The following is a 26,030-nucleotide window of genomic DNA, read 5'->3' on the forward strand; positions in this document are numbered from 1 at the left end:
CTATCTTTGTCTCCAGACACTAGTCTACCCAGAGGGTGCAGTACCACCTCCAAACAGTAGGGGTCTATACTGAAACGCAGAGTATGCCAGTATGCAAGATGAACAGCTCTTTTATGCTATGGCACTGGTCAGTCTGTCTGCACCTGTAATGATGTCTTAACACGTAACACTTAAAAACACCCTGTCTCCACCACTCTGACCAGCAGCAGCACCATATTCTCTCCCTCTGTCCTGTCATGGCTCACATAGCCCAGCAGTGTCTGGCATGTTAATAACATCTTTTATCCATAACAAGGCACACACCACCTTAGAGATGGTGACACACGGGTCATCTGATGGTGCCACAGCTGACAGGCAAGATAACAGGGGTTAGAGGTCCGAGGTCAGAAAAAGGCAAGGTAAGAGCTGAGGTCAGTCACACTGTTGCTGCACCAGGTCTTTAATAGCTGGTCCAAGGTCATCGTTTCTGTTCAGCACGTCTACTGGTCAAGGTAAGGCCTGCATGAGAAGAACCAGTGTGATATATGTTGTATAGGAAGAGAGTAATAGAAACGAAGAGAGTTGCACACTCCATATATATATATATATATATATATATATATATATATATATATATATAAAAACCTCCCAGTAATTTATTGGGTGTAAATAAAACACCAACGTTTCGGCATCACCGTGCCTTATTCAGTTTAGTGTCATGAATGCTTGAACCAGGCTGTGTAGAGTAACCAGAGCACCAGTGACCCCGAGGTGAAAATGACAGGGTGTAGAAATACAGTGTGTCCGTTTACCCATTATGGACAGGGCTGTAGTTATGGTATAGAATACGAGAGGGATACTCACATTGAACCCATCACATGGAACTCCTTTTATTTCATTAGGGAGTTTGTAATCAACTGAGTTCCCCCCCCCATCTCTCTCTTTTTAGTCAAAGTGAGTTGAGTTCAAGAGAGATTCCTCCAACATTACCCTCATCCCAGGTTTTTGGAAAACCACAGCCTTCCGGATGCTGACCCTTGGTGAAGAACAATGGTTTAATTTGACATGTTCTTTAAAGCAATTAGTGGCCGGGTTGTTCTTTTCTTTTCCAGGCGAGTGAACGAGGAGGCCACAACTTTCTTTCTCTCTCTAAACCACTTCCCCCCCTGACACCAGTGACAAAATGGGAAACACTGCTTTAAAACAAACAGGGACATGCCTTTGGGGATACATCAGTGTCTCTCTCTCTCTGTGTGTGTGTGTGTGTGTGTGTGTGTGTGTGTGTGTGTGTGTGTGTGTGTGTGTGTGTGTGTGTGTGTGTGTGTGTGTGTGTGTGTGTGTGTGTGTGTGTGTGTGTGTGTGTATGTGTGTGTTTGCATGTGTGTGTGCACGTGAAAGAGAGAGAGCTTGACGCGCGTGTGTGTGTGTGTGTGTGTGTGTGTGTGTGTGTGTGTGTGTGTGTGTGTGTGTGTGTGTGTGTGTGTGTGTGTGTGTGTGTGTGTGTGTGTGTGTGTGTGTGTGTGTGTAACATGGGGAACAATCCTTTTCATATCATATACACAATCACATCCCTTACAAAACTGTCTTTCTCCTAGTGCTATAGTGCTGTCTGAACGGTTGCGACTGCTGTGTGTGTGACTCTGCAGCAGAGGGCTCATATTACTGCAAGGTGAAATTACTGCCTGCCTGCCTGTCTGTCTGTGTGTCTGTCTGCCAATGTGAAGATGGCAGCCGAGCCCAGGTGGGAGAAGCAGGATGATACACTCCTAGAGAATGGCCCTTATAACATGTCACAGCTCCTCAACCATCCTGCACAGCAGTGCTCAGACACTGACAAAGAGAGGAAAGGAGAGATGGAGGCATAGAAGGAGTGGGCTGCCTCATCACAATCACTTTCACCTATCCTCAGGCACTGATATCACACGCCGAAGAGAGTGGTGATTTTCTACAGAGGACATCTTTTGTGCCAGCTATACGGCATGTTCCTTCAGCCCAATGATCTCGGATGTAAGTGAAAGGTGCTAATCTAAAACAATTACCCCCATTTTCCTGTCCATGCATTCCCCATATAGAATGTACACAGTGAGAGAGATTCCGTCCCAGGAGTTGATAATGAACTAACTTCCCATGTTTTAGGGACTGTGTGTGAGTGGAGTGCAGTGCTGTGGCTCATCATGGGAATGGGGCTCAGTCAGCGGCTTTAGTTAATGGGAAGCATACCCGTGTGTTTGTTTACTGTGGCAGGGAGCGGAACCCCCCCCCCCCCGATACCTCATCTGTTGTGGTTACAATTGTAAAACTGTAGAACAATGGAGGCAGAGAAAAGAGTAGGGGGGAGTAATAACATAATGGCAGCTCTTTCTGAACCCTCCTCTCTCATTGGAAGCACAGGTCACTAATAGTGAACCACACCAACCTGGTTCTGCAGGCACGCAGGCACGCATGCACAGACAGCCAGACAGTCAGACAGACAGACAACCCCAGCTGACCTGGTTTTGGCAAGGGCTCAGATCTCACAGTTGTCATAAGGCTGGGAGATGTTCCTTAACATGCGATCTGACCAGGGAAAACTCTGAGCCCAGGGTCGTTCCTGGTCAGGTCACTTAGTCAGTTACAATTCCTGGTCTTGTACTCATCAACCATAATACTGTTCAGAACAAGAGAAGTGTAAATTGACGTTGATGTGTGATGAATAATATACGGTCTTCACAAGAAGAGGGACGTTATTTTTCTATCAAATAAATACCACTCATTACAGTGTTAACTGGTTTTAATGTAGAAGCCAATTCTGGGAGTCCTCGAGACAGTGGGGGGGGGGGGGGCTCTTCTGCATAGAGAGTTATTTGTATGTGAAGTGAATAGGTATGCAATCTTTATTGCTTTAATTCAATTAAAACGTGCCTGGGAAAATAACATCATTATTCATAGATCATATGGAGGTAAATAAATAACGAAATCCAATTTTTTGGTGTCTAGAGATTTTTGTCAAGCAATGTCGCCATCTACAGGGAAAGACTGTCTATACAGAGCATTGAAACAGGAGTGAGGCACTAAGGCACAAAAGCGACAAAGCTGCATGTGTGCACTGCTATGAGTGTACGTGGGTTTTACACTCAGTTTAACTTCCGTTGTAAAATACATGTATTTCTTGCTATTAATTGTGACCCAGCTACAATAATGTCTGCACTGGCTAAGCACATCTATGCCTGAAGCCTGCTCATCCCTGTCCATCTGCCATGAGTGTTGGTGTGAAAAACATCAAATAACGTCCAAGTAATTTCTAACATTCAGGTAATACTAAAACTAGTACATTCACAGCTACATTCATCACATCCTGTTTCAAAAAGGACAATTAGTTATTCAAATTCGTTTCACCTGTCGTTTTCATTGGTTTAACAGCTATCCGTTCCATACCCTGAACAATCTGCTGAACTGCGACCTCGTGAAAAATGAAGTCATATACGTTAAGAGAGGACAACATGTGGTCTCTTTATTGTGCATTCTGGAAGGTAGTCTGGAAATGCACTTATTAAAATGAATCATTGTTCACGCTCGCACCACAATTCCGGTCCAGTTTCTGCGTCACACGACTCTCCAACTACACCTCGGCAATGATTAAAACATGGCCACTTCTCCGTGACATTGCTTTGACACTGTTTAATTGGAATAGGAGATAAAAAAATAAAATACAATTAGATACATATAATACCAGGTAAGTGGCGTAGCGTTGCTCAAGGTGACAAGCTATTATTTCTTCCTATGCAGAGGAAGAATTTGAGAGCGATTCTCGAAAGTTCAAGGCAATTGGCATTTCTCATTTATAAGCATAATGGAAAGAATTTTCCCTCAGTGTCTGTTTCTTGTTTGCATTAACTTTGCGATTCTTTTCATTCCTATATCTAGAGAGAAGATGCCAACACAATGTGTCCACTCCCTAGTCCACTTCTGTTACCTTTATGTTTACTGGAGTTTGTAAAGTTTTTATTTAATTACATTTTTTTACAAATATATATTTACAATAATGGTGTCTTAGCACATACACATTATATATTTTTTCACTACATACATTTTTTGTATGTGTTTTCTACAGTAAATATGACAGTATATTTAGGATAAAATCCATATTGAAATGAGATAAAAGAGATGATTGACAGAAATGTGTGTGAGATGTAAGCGCCATATGACCTAGAACGAGACAATTAAACGGGCAGGACGGCGTAGGGATACATAACAGAAACACTCACCACGTCTTGCCTGGTGTCCTTCCCCGAAGCGACAAGGATATAGTTCCAGGCCAGCGGCAGCAGCAGAGCCAGAGGAATCATGTAGAGTTCAAAGTTCCACACCACGAGAACAAAGAGCTGCAGAGAGCAAAAGAGTGAGAGAGTGAGAGAGAAAGAGAGAGAGAGAGAGAGAGAGAGAGAGAAAGAGAAATAGAGAAACACTTGGGACTTAATGTAGCAGAGACCTGCATTGACCTCAAACTGCAAACACACATTCGCATATCGCACATACGCATAAACATAACACACAGACCCATACATTTGATAATATACGTATGATAATCAAATAGAAGAAAGCCTTAAATGGACGGCTGTTGTGACAAAACAGGACCCCTGAACCCAGAGCTGGGACAGGGCCTACGAGGCCAACAGGGCCACCCTCCACCTTCATCGGAGGATGAGGAGGATAAGTATCGACCGTCACAACACTCCCTCTCCACGCCAATCATCCGTCATCCACAGGCCTGAGGTCACTCTCTGTTTCAAGCACAACTAGTCAACATGACCTTAACCCTCCGACCCTCAACCCAGCACCTGACCTGCCACACCATGAGCCCCTAACCCTGTCACCCCAACCCCACCCACCCCGTGATGCCCATAACCCTGTCACCCCCAGCTCCAAATACCCCTATTCCACCTCCATAGTCATCTGTCCTGTCCCTCTCTATCCCCCATCTCTCATCCTAACAAATAAAAAGCATAATTCCAGAACTGAGTGCCCCAAAACCTGTATTCTGTTTAGGACAGAGTCTTTTGCAACCCGAACATAAATTATCATGATCCTGTGAAAATGAAATGCTTGAGGAGACATAATTCACAAACACAAAATGACTCATGTCAAATTGTTTTAGCGTGTGTTGACTGATATTTATTTTTTTATTTTTTGTGAAAGAATAGATAAAAACTGTTCAATTATTTCTCATCATTTCACAAAACATTAAAAACATCCTCCGACATATCTATTTTTTGTTGGAAATGATCAATGGAGAAAATACATAATAGCAATGTAAAACAAAAATACAATCCAGGTGAAAATATTTGATACATATTCATATATTTTCCGACAATGCACATTAATCAAACTCAAGGACGCAAAATGTTCATTCATTATTTCAAGTCAATAGAAAATGACTTGAAATTGTGATGGGAGGACTACGCTTTGAAATGAATTGCATCTGTTGCAAATGCATTCACAATAGATTGCTACTGCCTTAATGGTAAACTTTCAGTGACAATGAAAAGTAGGTTTGAAACAGGAAACAGCCGATACATCGGGCCGTCTCACCTTGTACAGTCAATTATGATATATACATGACAACGCTATACGTTCGGCTGAATGAAATAATACAATGCATTTCAATCAATGTATATCTCATAATCAGCGGGAAAGTGCTGGAGTTTACTAACGCTCTTTCAGTTCCTTGCAGCCTCTCGTGGAGCAGCTGATGTGTAGGTGGATACGTGGGGTACGTGTGAGTCCTCACCTTCTCTCTCCTTCCGTATTTACAGGCTAAAGGAATAAAAGCTTCAACATCTTCCCTCCTGTTGACCTACAAGGACATTTGCACGTCTGTGTCCTCGCCCGGCCTCCCTCTACGAAGCCCTGCCCTAACACATCTCTAGTACAGGGGTTGGGCACTAGTGCATTGGGTCAGGTTGTACTGTGCTGGACTCCCTCTCCATCTCCGCGGATCATTGGCCTATCCCTTATGGCCTCGGAACCCAACGCAAACATGCGCGCAGACACACACACACACACACACACAAACACACACACACATCTAAAATTCATGTGTAACTTACCACCACTAAGCTATAACAAAATTACAAAAGCCACATAAAGCTCCCTCTTAAACAACTAAAAAGTTGACAAGACCCCCCCCCACACACACACACAACCACAAATCATGCACTCATACACATTTAACCAGTTGAGATGTTTGTGTACACAAACAAAACAAAGACATAAATAAAACATTACAAATGAATTGGCCAGGACATTAGCATATTGCTCAGAGCCAAATATCTCCTTCTTAAGGGCCCGTCCACAGTGCAGTACTACCATGGTGGCCAGCCTATTTCCATCTCTTTCTCTTTCTTTAATAAAGGTCTGTTTAGGGAATTGGAGGAACACTCTTCAATAATTCAGGAGTGCTTAGCAACCTCCAGTACCTGTCCTCCTACTTCCATATCCATCGGCGAGCTGCCACAATACTGGCTGGGTGTGGGCTCAGCATTATCTAGTGTTCTTTCTCTAGCACTCCCACTCCAGTCTAATGTCAGAACACAAACGGAACCGCTCTCCCTAATCTACTGTTACTGTACTGCACAGTTCCACCGCAGTGACCATGCAGAAGAAATAAAGATTCACAGGGTCTTTTAACACTGAAGCAGCGAAACCATATCATCCTGAACACTGTGTTTTTGAGCAAAATAGGAAAAAGCTATTTCTCCAAACAAATGCAATTCAGTTCTCTTATGCCTATTAATGTTCTATACCTAAATATAACTTCACACGTAGAGTGTATAAATACATCTAAACCAACCTAGTTGTTCCCTGTCTATTATACATTAGCGTTCTCATACGAAGGCATGATATATTGAAGTGTTTATGGGAGGACTGCACCTCCCTCCTCCTCTGCAGTGTCTGGCTGGTGTGTGGTGTGTCTGTCCGTCTCGTTTCCCTGCGCCTGGGGTTATTTAACCTGTCGCCCACCTCATCCCTCCCCATTTGGTTATTCTAGCTCTGGGCTAGGCTGTGACTGACAGCTGGAGGAACCCGACACCCCGACCCATCAGAGGCCAAGCCTGCCCCGTCTCACAGCCCCTCGGCTGGGGAGAGGAGCCCGCAGCGCCGGGACCTTTCCCCAGGACCAGGAGACCACATCCCCCACATTGCTACCCCACCGAGAGGCTTTCTGCCTGGGGAGGAGGGAGAGAGTGTCAGCCGTGGAGGTCTCTGACTGGAGAAAGAGGAAAAAACATTGAGATAAAAAGGTAGAGAGGGGGAGGGAAAAAGCTGAATCTTGAGACATGTGGCTATATACAGTATGTGCTTTGCTTTGTGTGTGTGTGTGTGTGTGCGTGTGTGTGCGTGTGCGTGTGTGTGTGCACCCAGTAATTTTCAGAGCTCCCCACACACAGCTCACAGGCTGGTTTTACGGAGCGGCAGTGCTAGACTTGGAGACACGGCTTTGCTCCATCCCTGCATCAACTTCTGTTACATTATCCTCCTGATTCTGAGAACTCATCGAAACTCTTGTGGTGCGAGACTGTATTTGTGTGTGCGCGTGGGTGCACATGCGTGCGTACACATGCATGTTTGCATTACACAAACTCCCTCTAATTTAGTCCTGGGAGTATTAGATAGAAGGAGAATACAATGCAAATGATCATTTCCTATTTGTCGCACACTGAAACAAGAGCGATTCACTGTTCTTCTTCTGGCAAACGGCCTCAAAATGTTATTAACTTATTAGGATTTATGCTAACAGAGGATGTTGTGTAGATTAAAATAAAATAAACACATTTTCATATGCCAAAGAATGTCAAAATGGAAACAGAATAAGAAGCATTAAAAGTGAACATAGACGTATTCAACTCACACAACTGTGCTGAGCTCAGGCCACTTAATAGACGTGCAGTTTGTTTCCAAATCACAGCAAACCAGCCAGTAAAATCTTTACTGAATACAAAATACAGAAAGAAAAATATACTTTAGTGAAATAATTTGAAAAATACTTCTAGGTTCCTCCGTTGAATTTTTTCATATACGAGAATATAGATATTCTAATGATCTAAAATGGAAAATAGTACACGTGCATTAATTTATACCAGGCAAACGTTTTATGGCATATTATGTGACATGAAAACAACAACAACAACAAAAAACATTTGGTTATTTCTACAAACTAATAAACAGCAAAAACAACAGATAATCATGTTAAACTCGAAATGATTATTTTGTTAACATGTAGTAGATATACAATCATTTAACTTCCAATAGAATGAATAATATCCCTAACTTTATGAAGCATTCCCTTATCAAAAGCAAACACAGCACAGACTTAGGAACACAATCCGATCTGGAACAGATGAGTGTTTCATTCATCTACTAAACTTTGATGAAGGTAGAGGATTTGGGGCTTTATGGTTTTGGCATTATGTGGTTTACTAAACACTACTCTGGTGCTCGGCTTTACGGCTTGGATAGGAAGTGCTTTGGCGTACATTGAGCGTGTACTAGTCTTACTCCTCTCTCCAGAAGTCGACTGGAGTTTTGAATTTCAGAGTTAAGTTCACTTTATCTTTATTACATGGACATCCATCCAGATACTAGCCGGCCGCTGCCAGACAGCAAATAGAACAAGTCATGTTTTGACTGGAAGCCTGTCTTACTTCGCTGGACAGGACAGTCCCATTCTGTGGTGCTAGATTGCCCCCTGCTGGTGAGACAATTAACTAGAGCTGTTTCGCGTTTGATAAGGAGCAGTTGGACATGACATCTAAAACATTGAACCAGATATGACCAGGTACTACACACAATATGTAATAGAAAATTAAACACAGACACCTAAAGACACCCACAAATGGTCCTGTCCTGTAATGGTGTCCATGAATGAGAATAAAATAGAGATAGTTATCTTCAGATGTGCTTCTGTCTTTGACAATCACACCCCAGACTCCACAGTGTCCTCTAGCTCAACCTGCCATTGTATTTCACTTTCCCTCATTTTTCCAATCAGAGAGGTAGTAAAAATGTTATAGTTTATCCATTCCAAGCTGTCCATTGCTCTGTGGCAAAAACCAAATCCTGCAGTTAAAAGTTAGCAAGCTTTCTCAAGTGGAGTCAAAGGAGCTGGAGAGGTGTGTGTTTGTGTGTGTCGTGTGTGTGTGCCTCTCTCTGTGTGTGTGTGTGTGTGTGTGTGTGTGTGTGTGTGTGTGTGTGTGTGTGTGTGTGTGTGTGTGTGTGTGTGTGTGTGTGTGTGTGTGTGTGTGCCAGTGCCATAGGTTTTTCATTTTTTTATTTCAGCAGGGTGAATTTTTATCTCAACGCAAACCAGGTGATAGGTGCTCCAGTTTCTAGCAGAAGTAACTTCCTTGTCTGGGCTCTCCCACAGATAAGAGTCCTACTTCGCCCCGAATAAAAGGCCCTGGTATCATTTCTCCTGTCTTCCAAACAACCCCCGTCTCCTGCCCTTCTCACCCTTCCTGGGCCTCACAAAGCCTGCTTTATTTGCTCCCAATTCAAGGCTCAATTGCAGATAAAGTTACGGCAAATTTGTTTGGAGGAAGAGTTGCTGAGGCCTGCGGTCCCTGGAGCAATAACAGCCTTGTCTTTCAGGGGCCCCGGGGAGAGTTGGCATGACTCACCAAACAGAACCCAACACCACCGAGCCTCACAATGGCCCCAGCTCACATGCAGGGAGGGAAGGAAGGGGGGATGAGAGTGGTGGAGAGAGAGAGAGAGAGGAGGGGATGGGGGGGTTCAGCTTGCAGATGTTCAGGTAGAGAGGAAGCAGACGCTTAACCCCCCTCCTCTCCCACACACACACACACCACCCGTGGTGCGGGACGGGAGGTAACTCCAGCTCTGCCCATTGTGCCAACGCCGCGGGCACTGCTGCTACAGTGGCTGGTTCTCTGTCTGGGTTGTGTGGTGTGTGAGGCTCAGTTACCACACACACACGACTCTAATCGCAGTTGGCGCTAATGGCTGAGGCGCACATGTGGCTGGATGGACAGATACGGGGAGAAGGAAAGCAGGAGAACAAACTAGAGAGGAAGAGAGGATTTGTACCTGTTAGCCCACCAGACTGGATCTGTCTGGACACTAATCTGAGACAGAAAGGCATTACATTACTGCTGTGTGTGTGTGTGTGTGTGTGTGTGTGTGTGTGTGTGTGTGTGTGTGTGTGTGTGTGTGTGTGTGTGTGTGTGTGTGTGTGTGTGTGTGTGTGTGTGTGTGTGTGTAGTCAGAATAAGCAGTATTACAACAAATGGGTTGATCCAACAATATCTATTACAACTACCACTACACTAACACAGTCACACACACACACTTCACTAACGTACCACCTTGGCCAGACGGGCCCCCTATAAAAACCCACTTAAAGAGATGAGTGAAGTGATTAAGAGGCCTCTCAGAGCGAGGGAGGGGAGAAGGAGGCACTACCTGTGTAGAGGAGAGGGCCTAACAGTACAAGTATACACTGTGGCGTTGCTTAAGTGTCCTCTTCAAACTCCTAATTACAGCCCACGGCCATGTCGACTTTGACACAAGGCGCAGAAAGGACAGAAAGAGAGTGAGAGAGGCACAGAGAGCGAGAGAGAGAGAGAGAGCGAGAGAGAGAGAACTCAATGAGATGCCCATACCTCATGTTCCATGAAGTTAGACACCTTCTACCAGGAATCTGAGAATGCAGAGCGCACCTTTCTACAACACACCAGTTGCACTGTCTTCAAACAACTACATGGAAACTGTGCAGTGCTACGTGCCAACACAGACAGACGAAGGCGAAGGGTCTTCAGATTGAACACACAGCAGCGATTCCTCTCCTTAGAAAAACAATTGGCACAAACGCGCGCGCAGACACGCGCACGCATGCACACACACACACACACAAGAGAAGCAAAATGTTAACTGGTCAATAACGCCTCTCTCCGGGCTTCTGTCTTGTGACGGCATGATGACCTACTCACACACACACACACACACACACACACACACACACACACACACACACACACACACACACACACACACACACACACACACACACACACACACACACACGTGCGCACGCACACACACACTCCCAACCCTCCGCAGAAATTTAAATGTGTCAAACAGTAAATGCTAATAGTTCACTCAGCGACATTTAGTCACCCAAGAAAAGGGCTCAGGCATCACTAGAACCTCAAAAACAGACAGGTCATGTATCTACTTATGTCTGCGCAAAGGACAGGATTTAAAGTCTGTCTGTCACTCTATCGGTCTGTCCGTGTGTAGTACCATTCAGCCACTCAGAGGCTTAAAGGAGGGTGTCCTTTTAGTGATAGCTGCTTTGCAGACCAATTATACTTTACAGTTAAATACCAGGTACAGGTGACAGGCGGAGAGCAGGACTTGACTACAGCTGTCATCACCAGAGAGAGGGAGAGAGAGAGACAGAGAGAGAGAATGAGAGAGAGAGAGAGAGAGAGAGAGAGAGAGAGAGAGAGAGAGGGAGAGAGAGAGAGAGAGAGAATGAGAGAGAGAGAGAGAGAGGGAGAGAGAGAGACAGAGACAGAATGAGAGAGCGAGAGAATGAGAGAGAGAGAGAGAGAGAGAGAGAGAGACAGAGAGAGAGAGAATGAGAGAGCGAGAGAATGAGAGAGAGAGAGAGAGAGAGAGAGAGAGAGAGAGAGAGAGAGAGAGAGACAGAGAGAATGAGAGAGGGAGAGAATGAGAGAGAGAGAGAGAGAGAGAGACACAGAGGGAGAGAGAGACAGAGAGAGCGAGAGAATGAGAGAGAGAGAGAGAGAGAGAGAGAGACAGGGAGAGAATGAGAGAGCGAGAGAATGAGAGAGAGAGAGAGAGAGAGAGAGAGAGAGAGAGAGAGAGAGAGAGAGAGAGAGAGAGAGAGAGAGAGAGAGAGACTGCCATTTACAACAGGACTTTCACTATGAACATTACATTGTCTCTTAAACTCTTAGAAAGACAGGCTGTCCCCATAGGAGAACCCTTTTTAGTTCCAGGTTCAATGTAGAAAGTGGAAAGAGTTCTACATGGAACCCAAAAGGGTTCTACCTGGCACCAAAAAGGGTTCTTCAAATGGTTATCCTATTGGGACAGCCGAATAACCCTATTAGGTTCTAGATGGCACCTTAGATTGATTGGTGAACGTTTGATTCCTTGTCCTGTTGAAGTCCATCTTATCCAGGTGATACACCTATAGTGGTGCACTGCCATGAGTGTTTCAGTGTAGGTTAGAGTGTGTTTTGTGAGATATATTAGTCTATATATTGTTCATTAGATCTATATGTAGAGATACGTATTTGTATAGCCCTTTGTCGGAAGGGTTAGTATGAGAAAGGGGCCGATGAGTGTGCGTATATGTAGCCTATGTGTACTGTGTCATACACAAGGTGTGTATAAGGAAATGAATGCGTCAGTACCAGAAAGGCGCAGATGCTCCTCTGAGGTGAGTGCCATTCGAAGCAGCTGTTGATGTAGCAGCCGGCGTTGATGAGGAACAGGATGCAGCGCCTCACTCTGTTGAAGTTCTGCAGCAGCAACTGGACAGAGGACAGACGTGACATAAGCGGTCGTGAACACGACTCAGGAAACAGACATAACAATACAGCCGGCGTTGACGGCGGGCCGACGGTCAAGGAGTCGAGGAATCGATTCTTTCGGAGGCGACCCTCGTTCCATCGCTTCCTTATGTCGCCACACGGCATCAACGCCCTCTCGACTGAAAGAACGGCGAGGACAACCATTGGAACTTCACTTCGACTTCTTTAATACCGCGTTGTACGCAGGAAAATACACACCGGCATAATAATAACAGAGTATTTTACACCCATAGATTTATGAGAAGGTCCTAGAAACTGTTACTTGATTGGTTAATATAGAACAGTGGGTAGGCTGTATGCTAAATATAAATGAAGTTTGTCTAAAGACAGGAGAGGATGAATCGTGTCTGGAATACGTATCATATAAACAAAGGAATCTTGCAGCTGTCTGATAAAAGGCTGGCTTAAACCACGGGATTTGTCCAATAAAACGAAAACAGGCCACAGGTGACTGATAACGGACAAGATTGTATCTTAGACGTTTGCGAAATCCAGACTGGGGTGCTTGGGAAATACTTGGCAGAGGTCCATTTTCTCGGAGAACTCCTCTGGAAGCGAAAGCTACGTCAGCGTCTGTCATCACATCTCAATGAGCTTTCCTGCCTAAGTCAGCCAACTGTCTTTCCTAGGTGTTGCCTTTGTTACTACTCTAAGAGTTACCATCATGTTGTTTTTCTATGGCTTTATCGGCCCTGGGTATTAGTTGCTTATCGCATGTTAACTATTAGTAAGATTCCCCAACAATGTCACTCGGTATGTGGTAGCGACTATAGTATTATTAAAAGACAAAACATATATAAAAACACATGTATTATAAAAATCCACTTCTAACACGGCCAAGCAGAATTAAGTATTCAACCAAACCGTGGTACAAAACTTCTTCAGGCCATAATAATGTCAATAAAAATGTTTCGGGCAATATTGCCTAGTAATGTTGCTGCCAATGTGATGGGGTATGAGATACTGGAACAAAGAAAAGGACACGGGGCAACATGGAAAATACATTCCGTTTCTCATACCCCATCACGTCGCCAGCCTAGTGTTGGTCAAGTAATGGCGCAATAATGTTAACGAAATGCTGAGCGTACAGGAAACCCAATCGCTAAATCAAGTCAAGTTCACTGAGGCAGTGTCTTTTTAAGCTAGCTCTTCAAATGGAGTTAAGTCATAGTAATAGTGTTCACGGCCTGTGATGATTTCACATCCCTAGGGAGTTCATGCAGGCATCTGGCCAGCGATGGAGAAAGCGTCGCAGTCCCATTCCGCTGTGTTCCAATCACGGAATGCCGTAACAACGTGACAGAATGGAAGTCAGTCAATCAGGCCACATCCAGGAAGTAGTCCCCGAAGAGGGAATATCTATTCTGATGTGTCTTTAAGAGGATTCGGGGATGTTTCGGGGGAATTGTGCTTTTTACACCACCACCTAATTCATTATTCAACGAAGAGTAGTGGTGAACTGAGAATGACTGTGTGTCTACGGTGTCCTGTTGGGGACATCCATCCCCTGCAGACAACAGCACTCTGAGTCACCCGCATCCCCGCATGGTCTCACACGGCCACACTTTGATCACACTACTGTAACTAGCAGCAGAAGGACTGCTCTAAAGTCTCTCTCTACTGTATTTGCTACACACACTTCTGTTGCAACCAACGTGAGTACTAATATCTAGGGCCAGGAGTTTTCCCATGATCACATGACTGGACCAGGAAAAACTCTGGACCCTAGTTATAGGCTAAAACTACGACATGGAGTTTTTCCTGCTTAGGTCCTGGCTCTGGTAATATCCTGCATTCAGATATCAACCGTCTAATTATAATGTCATATAATGTCTGTATTTAACGGGCAACTTTTGGGGTTTGTGTGTGTGTAAGGACAGGCAGCGGACCACAGCGGGGACTAGACCAACATAAAAGAGCCCTCACGGGGAAATCTCTCTAAAGCAATCGATGACATCATCATTCAGAGACGTTGACGTGGGGCATCTCTACGAGTCAGAGGTGAAGTGCAGATGAAAATAGAGAAGCGCAAACAGGGAGGGTGAACGGGGAGGATCACACAGGGGAAAGTGCAGAGTGGGCATCTTTTGGCACAGGGAGAAAGAAGGAGAGCGAAAGGGAAGAGGAGGGGAGAGAGACAAAAGGGTATAAGAGTGGGTGACTGCTCAGCCCAAACGGCGTTTATGTGACACGTCTGATGTGGGCAAGCCCCCACGATTCAGCCCTTTGTGGGACCGCCACATTGAGCGGTGTGACAATGAAGTGCAAATCAGCAGTGGCACAGAGGGCCAACTAAGGATGGCCAATCTACTTATACACCCCCAGAGCTGACAGCTTGACATTTCTATTCACCACTCACAGTAAAGGAGAGAGCCGGGGGGGACGTTTTTCTCTCCCTCCTGCCCACGCTGTTGTGGCCTCACAAGATGCCACTCAAGACCGGTTGGGTATTGTTAACATTTGTAATATAATGGAGGACGGTGGTAGACGCCGAGCTAAACGGGCCAGCAGGTTAGAGGGTGTTGGTGTTGACCTACCTGTTTGGACACTCTGGGTTCATCCTCAATGTATTTCTGCTCGATGGGTATTAATGTCCTGAGACCGGCCTTCACCTGGTGTGGGAATAATAGACACATAATCAACACAGCCAATGGTGGGATATTATCACAATAACACAATATGGTCCTATATCTATTGGGATCGTTCACAATATGACATAGACAGATTTCTGAATTGACTGTGTTAAATGCATACATATGTACATGCATGTTGTTGAGAGTCATGGCAGTACATATGCCCTGTGTCACGAGTTATAGCGAGAGCTCTCTCCATCACACACAGAACTAAGATGGCCGCCGGCAGGACACACACAGTGAGAATAAATGGGCGAACAAAGGCAGCTGAGTGGGAGTGTTCGATAATTCAACTGAAAATGAGGACGGGGGACAAGGGACGGCAGGGGAGGAAGGACAAACAGCATAAAGACGACAGTTCTGGAGCGGGGAGGGAGTGTGTGTGTAGGGGGGGGACATAGTAGGAAAAAAGGGGAGGAGAAGAAAAAAAGAGAGACTTACAGCATTAAAAATCACGTCTATTTCGAGAAAGATGACCCCTTTTGTTGGCCCTGTCAGCTCCTTGCTTTTCAAGGCGTAGGCTTTCCGTTCACCATTTTGAATCTGCGGGAGAGGGACATGACAGCCGTCTGTCTGGCAATACCCGGCTGAATACACTCCCTGGGCCACCTTTGAACCCCAGCTGCTGCATCTGACAGAGAGCCCAAAACAACTGTGGCAACTCTGACAAGTACCTGTTCATTACCACCACAGCACTGTCATGGAGAAATGAACTATCCTGGGGAATCAGCCCAACATTACCACGTTCTCTCTCTCTCTCGATGATAACACAGTCTCATCCACAGCTGCAAAAAAATGTTGTGTTTTTTTTCAACAGTATTTCCCCAAGGGGAGGCGATAGATAGCAGATACATTTCATCAGGAGGACTCACGTTTAGTAAAGGGATGGCCACTTTCCCCAAGAAGTCTGCACTCCTGTCTCGGTCCTCGTCGTACACCGTCACCTCCAACACTGAGTGGATGTCCTTCACGTTACTGCTCGCCACAGAACAACAATTAAACCACTACAATCAGAGGTCTCCCACAGCGCTCATAGCACGATGAAACTACAGTCCTCTATGACCTTTGTGCTCAACTAAAGAGTACGTGAGATGTAGGAGGAAGGGAATCGCGGTTACGAAATGTCATCTTTGAAAAGTAGGCTAGCGAGGATGCTGATGGAAAGAAAGGAGGTTACTCTTAAAGAGAGAGAGAAAGAGAGAGAGAGGTGCAGCATTGCGCAAAGGATGACTCTATGACCCAGCTTTCCACGGGAATTCGCTAGTGTATTTCCCCATAAAGAAGATTTGGAATAAATAATATGGATATGAGATATCAACATACGTACATGGTCATGTATTAGAATCCAATTAAAACTATAGCATGTCAATCAAAAAATACATTAATAGGCGGAAAGATTAAGCAGGGAATGAAACGTAGACCTCAGAGTTTCAATCTCCACGGTTTACTAGCATTAGCTATGTTTGTTTTCTATGAGACGTATCGATGTATGAATGTATGAATAATCAATAATACTGTCAAATAAATAGATTTGGGGAGGGAGGACGCCGGCGGGTGGATGGAGACTGAGAAGGGGAATGGGTTGGGGTTATCTTTGGATGCAACTCTTTAATTGTTTTTTTGTACCTGTTACCCCCCCATAAAAGAATGAAAAGAAAAGACAAAACAAAATATAAAGTAGATTTAAAAAAAATAAAAAATCATCGAAATATATTTTTATGATTTACAGAAGGCTAAGTGCATTCACTGTGCATTGTTTGGCTAGTTGAATGAAAATACATGGGAAATGACAGTGTTTGATTGTATTATTCAATCAAGTTGTTTTAGAAAATGTGCTTAATCCACACAACGATAAATCGAGATATTTGCAGAAATATGAGAATTCATAATTGAAAATGTGCATTGTTATGTGCATTCCACAATAACATTTACATTGTAACACTTACATTTTTACAAAATCCTATGGCAAATGTAAATACATGGCCTAACTGGAAACAGAGATAACTGGGAATGTGAAAATGTTTTTAAAATGAGGCTGTTTTTTTTAATCTTTTGTAAATGTAATAGCTATAATTGTTTTGTTACAATCATCGCTTGTATTAAAGTTATGATAACAATACAATTGAGGCATATGGTTATCCGTCAATGTATTAATAATATATTGTAATACTTAAAATAACATTGATTTTTTTTTTCTTATTTTATTAGGTATAGGTGTAACACAATTGACACAACAGTATATTTAAGACAAACAGAATTTGATTTGTGTGTGTGTGTGTGTATCAACTAACGGCATGTGTCGGAGAGCGATAAAAACAGAGAAAGAAAAATCGAGAGACAACCCAGTATGAGATCGTGAGTGGGTACGTCTGAGGCAACACGGGGTACAGAAGTGTACTCACAAGGTGAAGACCTTGTTCCACTCGGGGTTGAGGTTCTTGTAGACGGTGTGTGTCTGTAACCGATCATTACTCAACTCCACCACACAGAAGGGGTCACTCTTGCCTGCGAGGGGGAGACAGAACGAGAGAGAGAGATAGAGAGAGAGGGAGAGACATGTCGATAAAAAGAGGAGCCGTATTAGCTTTATCTCTGTCTGGTTTATTCCTGTCTAATCCAGTGTCGGCTGGCCTACGGAGCCTACGGAGGAAGCAGCGATGGTGGTTAGCAGTAGCGCTAGCTTTCTACCTGATAAAGAGGCGCAGGGAAACAGCCAGGAGCTGATCAGAGAATTACCAGCCACATAGCCCTCCTGCTCCTCCCCACCCTCCTCCTCCTCACCCTCCTCACCGCATGACAGCTCCAGCCACCATTTATCACCTGCAGTAATGATGTGATACATTTATTTTACCCCATGCTACACTATATCACCGGCCCTGCTACAAGGATCCTTGCGCTCGGACACCGATAAGCACTACGGAATCTCTGCCTGGGGCACCTTGTCTGACAGGGATGGGACTGAGAAGAGGCAGGGAGGGGGGAGAGGAGCTTGGGAGTTTAGTAAGACAGACTTGGTGAGGTGAAGTGGGTGAACTCTGGTGGAAGTTACTCCAAACAGGTGGAGAGACGTCGAGACGGCGCAAGAGGAACACACTGATGTCATTTCACTATCACAGAAAGATTGACGTTATCTACACATTATCTACGCAATGTGTTATCCCTTATATTACTGGTTCTGATATTTCGGACATACATTATATTGTATACTAAGCCAAATCATGTGATGGCAGCATGTTTAAGACAGACTATCGAAATAAAGAAAGTCACATTTAATGGGTATTTACCAACGTTTCGGTATTACTGTGCCTTCCTCAGGGTGATGTCATGAATACTTGAACCAGGTTATGGAGACAAACAGTGCAATTAGTGTAACCAATGACAATAGTGAGGGGTGTGTCATAATGATTAAGTTAATTCAAATGAATTTGTGAAACTGTTAAAAAAGTAAGATCTAAAAAAATAAATTGTTTATGGCATATTAAATATATTACGCTATTGTTATCATATAGAAACATAATTGAATATTGTACATCATATTAGCATCAACATACATTATTGTTTCATTCAATTTCACATAATTGTTTTGTATTTCATTTCATATTTGCTACATGTAATCTTTTGGTTCAACCTTAATGTATAATGAGCAGGGGGAACATATTAGGTGTACGCTAACAAGCTGTAGAAAGAATATATACATTTATAAGACTTGTTTATAAAAGTGAGAATTGTTCATAAGAAGGGCCTGAGATCAAAGTCAATATTCAGACCACTAGGGGTCGATGTTTTTAGATAGGATATCCAGTAAGCCTCCCTTTGTAGTAGTAGGATCTCCATGTTACCTCCTCTCCTTGGTAGAGCAACATGCTCAATGCCTGTGTACTTGAGGGAGGAGATTGGATGGTTAGCTTCAACAAAGTGAGCTGCTACTGGATAGTCAATGTTCTTACACCTGATTGAGCTGCGGTGTTCCAAAAAAAGAAAGACAGGCTGACATAATTCTCCGTTCAATGAGTAGCATGACGCAAGACAACATGGAGATGATAGCTCTACAGTAAATATATCATCAGCAGCATTAACAAAAGTAATATTTGGCAGAATATTTTGTCTTCTGTAATTGTCCACTTTCAAAGGAAACGTTCCAGAAAGTTTTGGAGTTTAAAAGAAAAACACACAATTTGAAAGCCATGAAATAGAGACATAATGGTTGAACACTTCTCCAGAGAGTATCACACTGTACTAATCCCAACCAATGTCCTATATATTCTGTGTTTGTGTATGGAAATACATGTTACTGTTTCTTTGTAAAGGACTGCCCCCCCCCCCCCCCAAACAAACTCTTAATTCCAGCTTTGATCTATACTTTTATCAGAACTGTTGGGAACACTTTTGCTGTTTGTTCAAGAAGATCACTCTTAAAAGCTAGGTCAGGGAGAGAGAAACACATCCCGTTCAAATTCCCCAAGAGCGTAACGGGAAACAAAATGACTTCAAGAGTGTGCGGTTGCTTTTAATAATTCAGTTAATAACAGAACAAACGGGGTTGAAGGCGAGGCTGAATTTGGGTTCACGCACCAATTCCCCGCCGAGGCGACGCGTTGGGTACGGCTCCATTGGTTCCTGTGAGTTTCTTCTAATGTTGTGACAAGGGCAGGACATTTAGCGGGAGAGCTAAACAAATGTCACAGTGATCAATGTGGAGCCGTAGGTGTGGCCTCTCGCATCTATTTGTGGCCCGTATTGATCTGCCAGTACGCTTCAAGATGATATTGACACTCAGCTCCTACCAGGCGACATCATTATAAACGGAATAACTCCCTATCATTTATTAGAGCGGGTCCACCTTTTACAACATGACATGCTCTACACTTTGTTCATTTAGTATAATCCATTTGGCGAAAACTGATGTTGTTTTTGTGAATTTTGTGAATTTTGTGAATTTCCAGAAAACACCGGGGAGTGTTGAGTATGACGGCGCCAAAAAAATGAAAAAGTGCTCCTGTTTCACGTTTTTGGGGATTCCTTTTCTAAACTCTGAACAATATATTACGTCTTCCTAAATTACTGCATCAGCACCCAGTTGTTCGTGCTATTTGTGTGGTCACTAGAATATAAAAGATACTACTCTCGAATGAGCTACAATTAACTGAAATCCAATCACCAAATGTTTTGAAGAAGAGAAAATATTCCCCCTCTAACGGTGTTCTCCTTTAATAATATGCAGTCAATGTGGCTGCGGTGGTGAGCGGTTGTCGCCGGCGATGAACTTTCACCTTAATGGAGAGCACCAGAGGCGGCTGTCTCAGCCAATTACACGCTCAGGTTTGAGGGCTACTTTGACGGTCCAGGTAAACGGCCAACCAGCGCTCCTCCCCGGGTTCATTTTCCATATCGTGGCTGGGTTCACGGCGAGAGCTTCAAACTAATTTCAGGCACCAGTTAGATAAGCGTGTTAAACTGAGCTAAGCAAAGCGGTGGAACTGAGGTGATGCCCTTGTCTTCTAGACGGCAAGTCTGAGTTCTTTTTTAGAAATGTTGAAAGCGGCGTGCTTTATACTGCAGTGTTTGAGAGTCTCAACACATCCCTTACTGTCATCACTACATCCCCTATGACTACCCTCAGTCAAGCGCATGCTTGCACCCTTGCAAAGTGTTGATACGTGTCATTAACAATCTGTTACATAGTAATATTGAAGCCTCAGCTCAACGCACGTTTTACTGTATACCAAATACCATTACAAAGATTGAACCTCCGAGAATAAGCAAAGTTCCTCTTATATTGATGCAGTAAATTGATGTGCATGCCTCCATCACTGGGAAGATCCTGTGTGTCTCGGAAGGGCTGGAACAGTACGGGTGGTACTCACACAGGTAAGAGCACCTCATCAAATGGGATTGTTGGTTTTAGAGGCTATTTTCAGTTATTTTACTGGGCTGGAGTAGAGGTACTCCATGTAAACGCGACAATTAGAGGAGCGATGGGACAGACTTCCTGAGAGAGAGAGAGAGAGAGAGAGAGAGAGAGAGAGAGAGAGAGAGGGAGCGAGAGAGAGAGAGAGAGAGAAGGAAAGAAGGGCCTTCTATGCCATCAAAAGGACAATAACATTTGACATACCATTTAGGATCTGGCTAAAAATACTTGAATCAGTTATAGAACCCATTGCCCTTTATGATTGTGAGGTCTGGGGTCCGCTCACCAACCAAGAATTCGCAAAATGGGATAAACAAATTGAGACTCCGCATGCAGAATTCTGCAAAAATATCCTCCACGCTACAACGGAAAACACCAAATAATGCATGCAGAGCAGAATTAGGCCGATAACCACTAATTATCAAACTCCAGAAAAGAGACGTTAAATTCTACAACCACCTAAAAGGAAGCGATTCCCAAACCTTCCATAACAAAGCCATCACCTACAGAGATGAACCTGGAGAAGAGTCCCAGCAAGCTGGTCCTGGGGCTCTGTTCACAAACACAAACAGACCCCACAGAGCCCCAGGACAGCAACGCAATTAGACCCAACCAAATCATGAGAAAACAAAAAGATAATTACTTGACACATTGGAAAGAATTAACAACAAAAAACTGAGCAAACTAGAATGCTATTTGGCCCGAAACAGAGAGTACACAGTGGCAGAATACCTGACCACTGTACTGACCCAAAATTAAGGAAATCTTTGGCTATGTACAGACTCAGTGAGCATAGCCTTGCTATTGAGAAAAGCCGCCTAAGGCAGACCTGAATCTCAAGAGAAGACGGGCTGTGTGCACACTGCCCACAAAATGAGGTGGAAACAGATGCACCTCCTGCCAAATGTATATTAGAGACACATATTTCCCTCAGATTACACAGACCCACAAAGAATTTGAAAACAAATCCAGTTTTGATAAACTCACATATCTACTGGGTGAAATACCACAGTGTGCCATCACAGCAGCAAGATTTGTGACCTGTTGCCACAAGAAAAGGGCAACCAGTGAAGAACAAACACCATTGTAAATACAACCCATATTTATGTTTATTTATTTTCCCTTTTGTACTTGAACTATTTGCACATCATTATTTGCACATCACTGTATATAGACATAATATGACATTTGAAATTATTTTATTATTTTGGAACTTTTCTAAGTGTAATGTTAATTTTGTATTGTTTATTTCACTTTTGTTTATGATCTATTTCACTTGCTTTGGCAATGTAAACACATGCCAATAAAGCCCCTTAAATTTCATTGAATCGAGAGACTGGGTGTGAATTGGAGTGGAATGGAAAAAATCTGCCTCTCACTGTCTCTCTCTCCCTCATGGTCTCTCTCTCTCATGGTCTCTCTCTCTCTCTCGCTCTCATGGTCTCTTGCTCTCTCATGGTTTCTTTCCCTCTCCCTCATGGTCTCTCTCTCTCATTGTCTCTCTCTCTCTCTCTCTCTCTCTCTCTCTCTCTCTCTCTCGCTCTCATGGTCTCTCGCTCTCTCATGGTTTCTTTCCCTCTCGCTCATGGTCTCTCTCTCTCAAGGTCTCTCTCTCTCTCTCATGTTCTCTCTCTCAATCTTGCTATCATGGTCTCTCTCTCTCGTGGTCTCTCTTATGGTCTCTCTCTCATGGTATCTCTCATGACATCTCTCACTCATGGTCCATCTCTCACTCATGGTCTCTCTCTCTCTATCGTTCTCATGGTCTCTCTCTCATGGTCTCTCTCATGGCATCTCTCTCTCACGGTCTCTCTCATGGTCTCTCGCTCTCTCATGGTTTCTTTCCCTCTCGCTCATGGTCTCTCTCTCACTTATGGTCTCTCTCTCGATCTCATGGTCTCTCTCTCTCTATCGTTCTCATGGTCTCTCTCTCATGGTCTCTCTCATGGCATCTCTCTCTCATGGCATCTCTCTCTCATGGTCTCTCTCTCTCATGGTCTCTCTCTCTCTCTCTTTCTCATGGTCTCTCACATGGTCTCTCTCATGGTCTCTCTCTCTCTCATGGTCTCTCTCTCATGGTCTCTCTCATGGTCTCTCTCTCATGGTCTCTCTCTCTCTCTTTCTCATGGTCTCTCACATGGTCTCGCTCATGGCCTCTATCTCTCTCTCATGGTCTCTCTCTCTCTCTCTCTCGCTCGCATGGTCTCTCGCTCTCTCATGGTTTCTTTCCCTCTCGCTCATGGTCTCTCTCTCTCTCTCTCTCTCTCTCAAGGTCTCTCTCTCTCTCTCTCTCATGGTCTCTCTCTCTTATGGTATCTCTCATGGCATCTCTCACTCATGGTCTCTCTCACACATGTTATCGCTCTCACTTATGGACTCTCTCTCGCTCTCATGGTATCTCTCTCTCTATCGTTCTCATGGTCTCTCTCTCTATCGTTCTCATGGTCTCTCTCTCATGGTCACTGTCATGGCATCTCTCTCTCATGGTCTCGCTCATGCTCTCTCTCTCATGGTCTCTCTCTCTCATGGTCTCTCTCTCATGGTCTCTCTCATGGTCTCTCTCTCATGGTCTCTCTCATAGTCTCTCTCTCATGGTCTCTCTCATAGTCTCTCTCTCATGGTCTCTCTCTCATGGTCTCTCTCTCATGGTCTCCCTCTCATGGTCTCTCTCATAGTCTCTCTCTCATGGTCTCTCTCTCATAGTCTCTCTCTCATGGTCTCTCTCAAGGTCTCTCTCATGGTCTCTCTCTCATGGTCTCTCTCATGGTCTCTCTCTCTCTTTCTCATGGTCTCTCTCTCTCATGGCCTCTCTCTCTCATGGTCTCTCTCATGGTCTCTCTCTCTCTTTCTCATGGTCTCTCTCTCTCATGGTCTCTCTCTCATGGTCTCTCTCTCATGGTCTCTCTCTCATGGTCTCTCTCTCTCATGGTCTCTCTCTCTCATGGTCTCTCTCTCTCATGGTCTCTCTCTCTCATGGTCTCTCTCTCTCATGGTCTCTCTCATAGTCTCTCGCTCATGGTCTCTCTCATGGTCTCTCTCTCTCTCAAGGTCTATCTCATAGTCTCTCTCTCATGGTCTCTCTCTCTCTCTTTCTCAAGGTCTCTCTCATGGTCTCTCTCTCTCATGGTCTCTCTCTCATGGTCTCTCTCATGGTCTCTCTCATGGTCTCTCTCTCACGGTCTCTCTCTCATGGTCTCTCTCTCATGGTCTTTCTCATGGTCTCTCTCATGGTCTCTCTCTCTCATGGTCTCTCTCATGGTCTCTCTCTCTCATGGTTTCTCTCTCTCATGGTCTCTCTCTCTCATGGTCTCTCTCTCTCATGGTCTCTCTCTCTCATGGTCTCTCTCATGGTCTCTCTCTCTCATGGTTTCTCTCTCTCATGGTCTCTCTCTCTCATGGTCTTTCTCATGGTCTCTCTCTCTCATGGTCTCTCTCTCTCATGTTCTCTCTCTCTCATGGTCTCTCTCATGGTCTCTCTCATGGTCTCTCTCTCATGGTCTCTCTCTCTCATGGTCTCTCTCTCTCATGGTCTCTCTCTCTCTCTTTCTCATGGTCTCTCACATGGTCTCTCTCATGGTCTCTCTCTCTCTCTTTCTCATGGTCTCTCTCATGGTCTCTCTCTCTCATGGTCTCTCTCTCTCATGGTCTCTCTCTCTCTCTTTCTCATGGTCTCTCACATGGTCTCTCTCATGGTCTCTCTCTCTCTCTCTCTCTCATGGTCTCTCTCTCATGGTCTCTCTCTCTATCGTTCTCATGGTCTCTCTCTCATGGTCACTGTCATGGCATCTCTCTCTCATGGTCTCGCTCATGCTCTCTCTCTCATGGTCTCTCTCTCTCATGGTCTCTCTCTCATGGTCTCTCTCATGGTCTCTCTCTCATGGTCTCTCTCATAGTCTCTCTCTCATGGTCTCTCTCATAGTCTCTCTCTCATGGTCTCTCTCTCATGGTCTCTCTCATGGTCTCTCTCTCATGGTCTCTCTCTCATGGTCTCTCTCATAGTCTCTCTCTCATGGTCTCTCTCTCATAGTCTCTCTCTCATGGTCTCTCTCAAGGTCTCTCTCATGGTCTCTCTCATGGTCTCTCTCTCTCTTTCTCATGGTCTCTCTCTCTCATGGCCTCTCTCTCTCATGGTCTCTCTCATGGTCTCTCTCTCTCTTTCTCATGGTCTCTCTCTCTCATGGTCTCTCTCATGGTCTCTCTCTCATGGTCTCTCTCTCATGGTCTCTCTCTCTCATGGTCTCTCTCTCTCATGGTCTCTCTCATGGTCTCTCTCTCTCATGGTCTCTCTCTCTCATGGTCTCTCTCTCTCATGGTCTCTCTCATAGTCTCTCGCTCATGGTCTCTCTCATGGTCTCTCTCTCTCTCAAGGTCTATCTCATAGTCTCTCTCTCATGGTCTCTCTCTCTCTCTTTCTCAAGGTCTCTCTCATGGTCTCTCTCTCATGGTCTCTCTCATGGTCTCTCTCTCTCTTTCTCATGGTCTCTCTCTCTCATGGCCTCTCTCTCTCATGGTCTCTCTCATGGTCTCTCTCTCTCTTTCTCATGGTCTCTCTCTCTCATGGTCTCTCTCATGGTCTCTCTCTCATGGTCTCTCTCTCATGGTCTCTCTCTCTCATGGTCTCTCTCTCTCATGGTCTCTCTCATGGTCTCTCTCTCTCATGGTCTCTCTCTCTCATGGTCTCTCTCTCTCATGGTCTCTCTCATAGTCTCTCGCTCATGGTCTCTCTCATGGTCTCTCTCTCTCTCAAGGTCTATCTCATAGTCTCTCTCTCATGGTCTCTCTCTCTCTCTTTCTCAAGGTCTCTCTCATGGTCTCTCTCTCTCATGGTCTCTCTCTCATGGTCTCTCTCATGGTCTCTCTCATGGTCTCTCTCTCATGGTCTCTCTC

The 26,030-nt window shown here is 44.5% G+C and overlaps 1 protein-coding gene across 11 annotated transcripts in view; it reads right to left on the reverse strand.

Moving 5' to 3' along the window:
• LOC106580145 (multiple C2 and transmembrane domain-containing protein 1-like) overlaps positions 1-26,030 on the reverse strand; it is a 228,087-nt gene that overhangs the window by 42,682 nt on the left and 159,375 nt on the right. For 8 of the 11 annotated variants that reach the window (XM_045704315.1, XM_014160869.2, XM_014160872.2 and 5 more), the window contains 6 exons: positions 17,638-17,740; positions 16,108-16,210; positions 15,677-15,778; positions 15,140-15,214; positions 12,423-12,542; positions 4,224-4,340 (listed from right to left, as the gene is read on the reverse strand). In XM_045704315.1, the coding sequence (XP_045560271.1) occupies positions 4,224-4,340; positions 12,423-12,542; positions 15,140-15,214; positions 15,677-15,778; positions 16,108-16,210; positions 17,638-17,740 (620 nt within the window). The remainder of the gene's footprint in view (positions 1-4,223; positions 4,341-12,422; positions 12,543-15,139; positions 15,215-15,676; positions 15,779-16,107; positions 16,211-17,637; positions 17,741-26,030) is intronic. The other 3 variants (XM_045704316.1, XM_014160873.2, XM_045704314.1) reach the window with 2 other exon arrangements.

This window comes from Salmo salar, chromosome ssa20, assembly GCF_905237065.1.
Source record: "Salmo salar chromosome ssa20, Ssal_v3.1, whole genome shotgun sequence".
Taxonomy (NCBI): domain Eukaryota; kingdom Metazoa; phylum Chordata; class Actinopteri; order Salmoniformes; family Salmonidae; genus Salmo; species Salmo salar.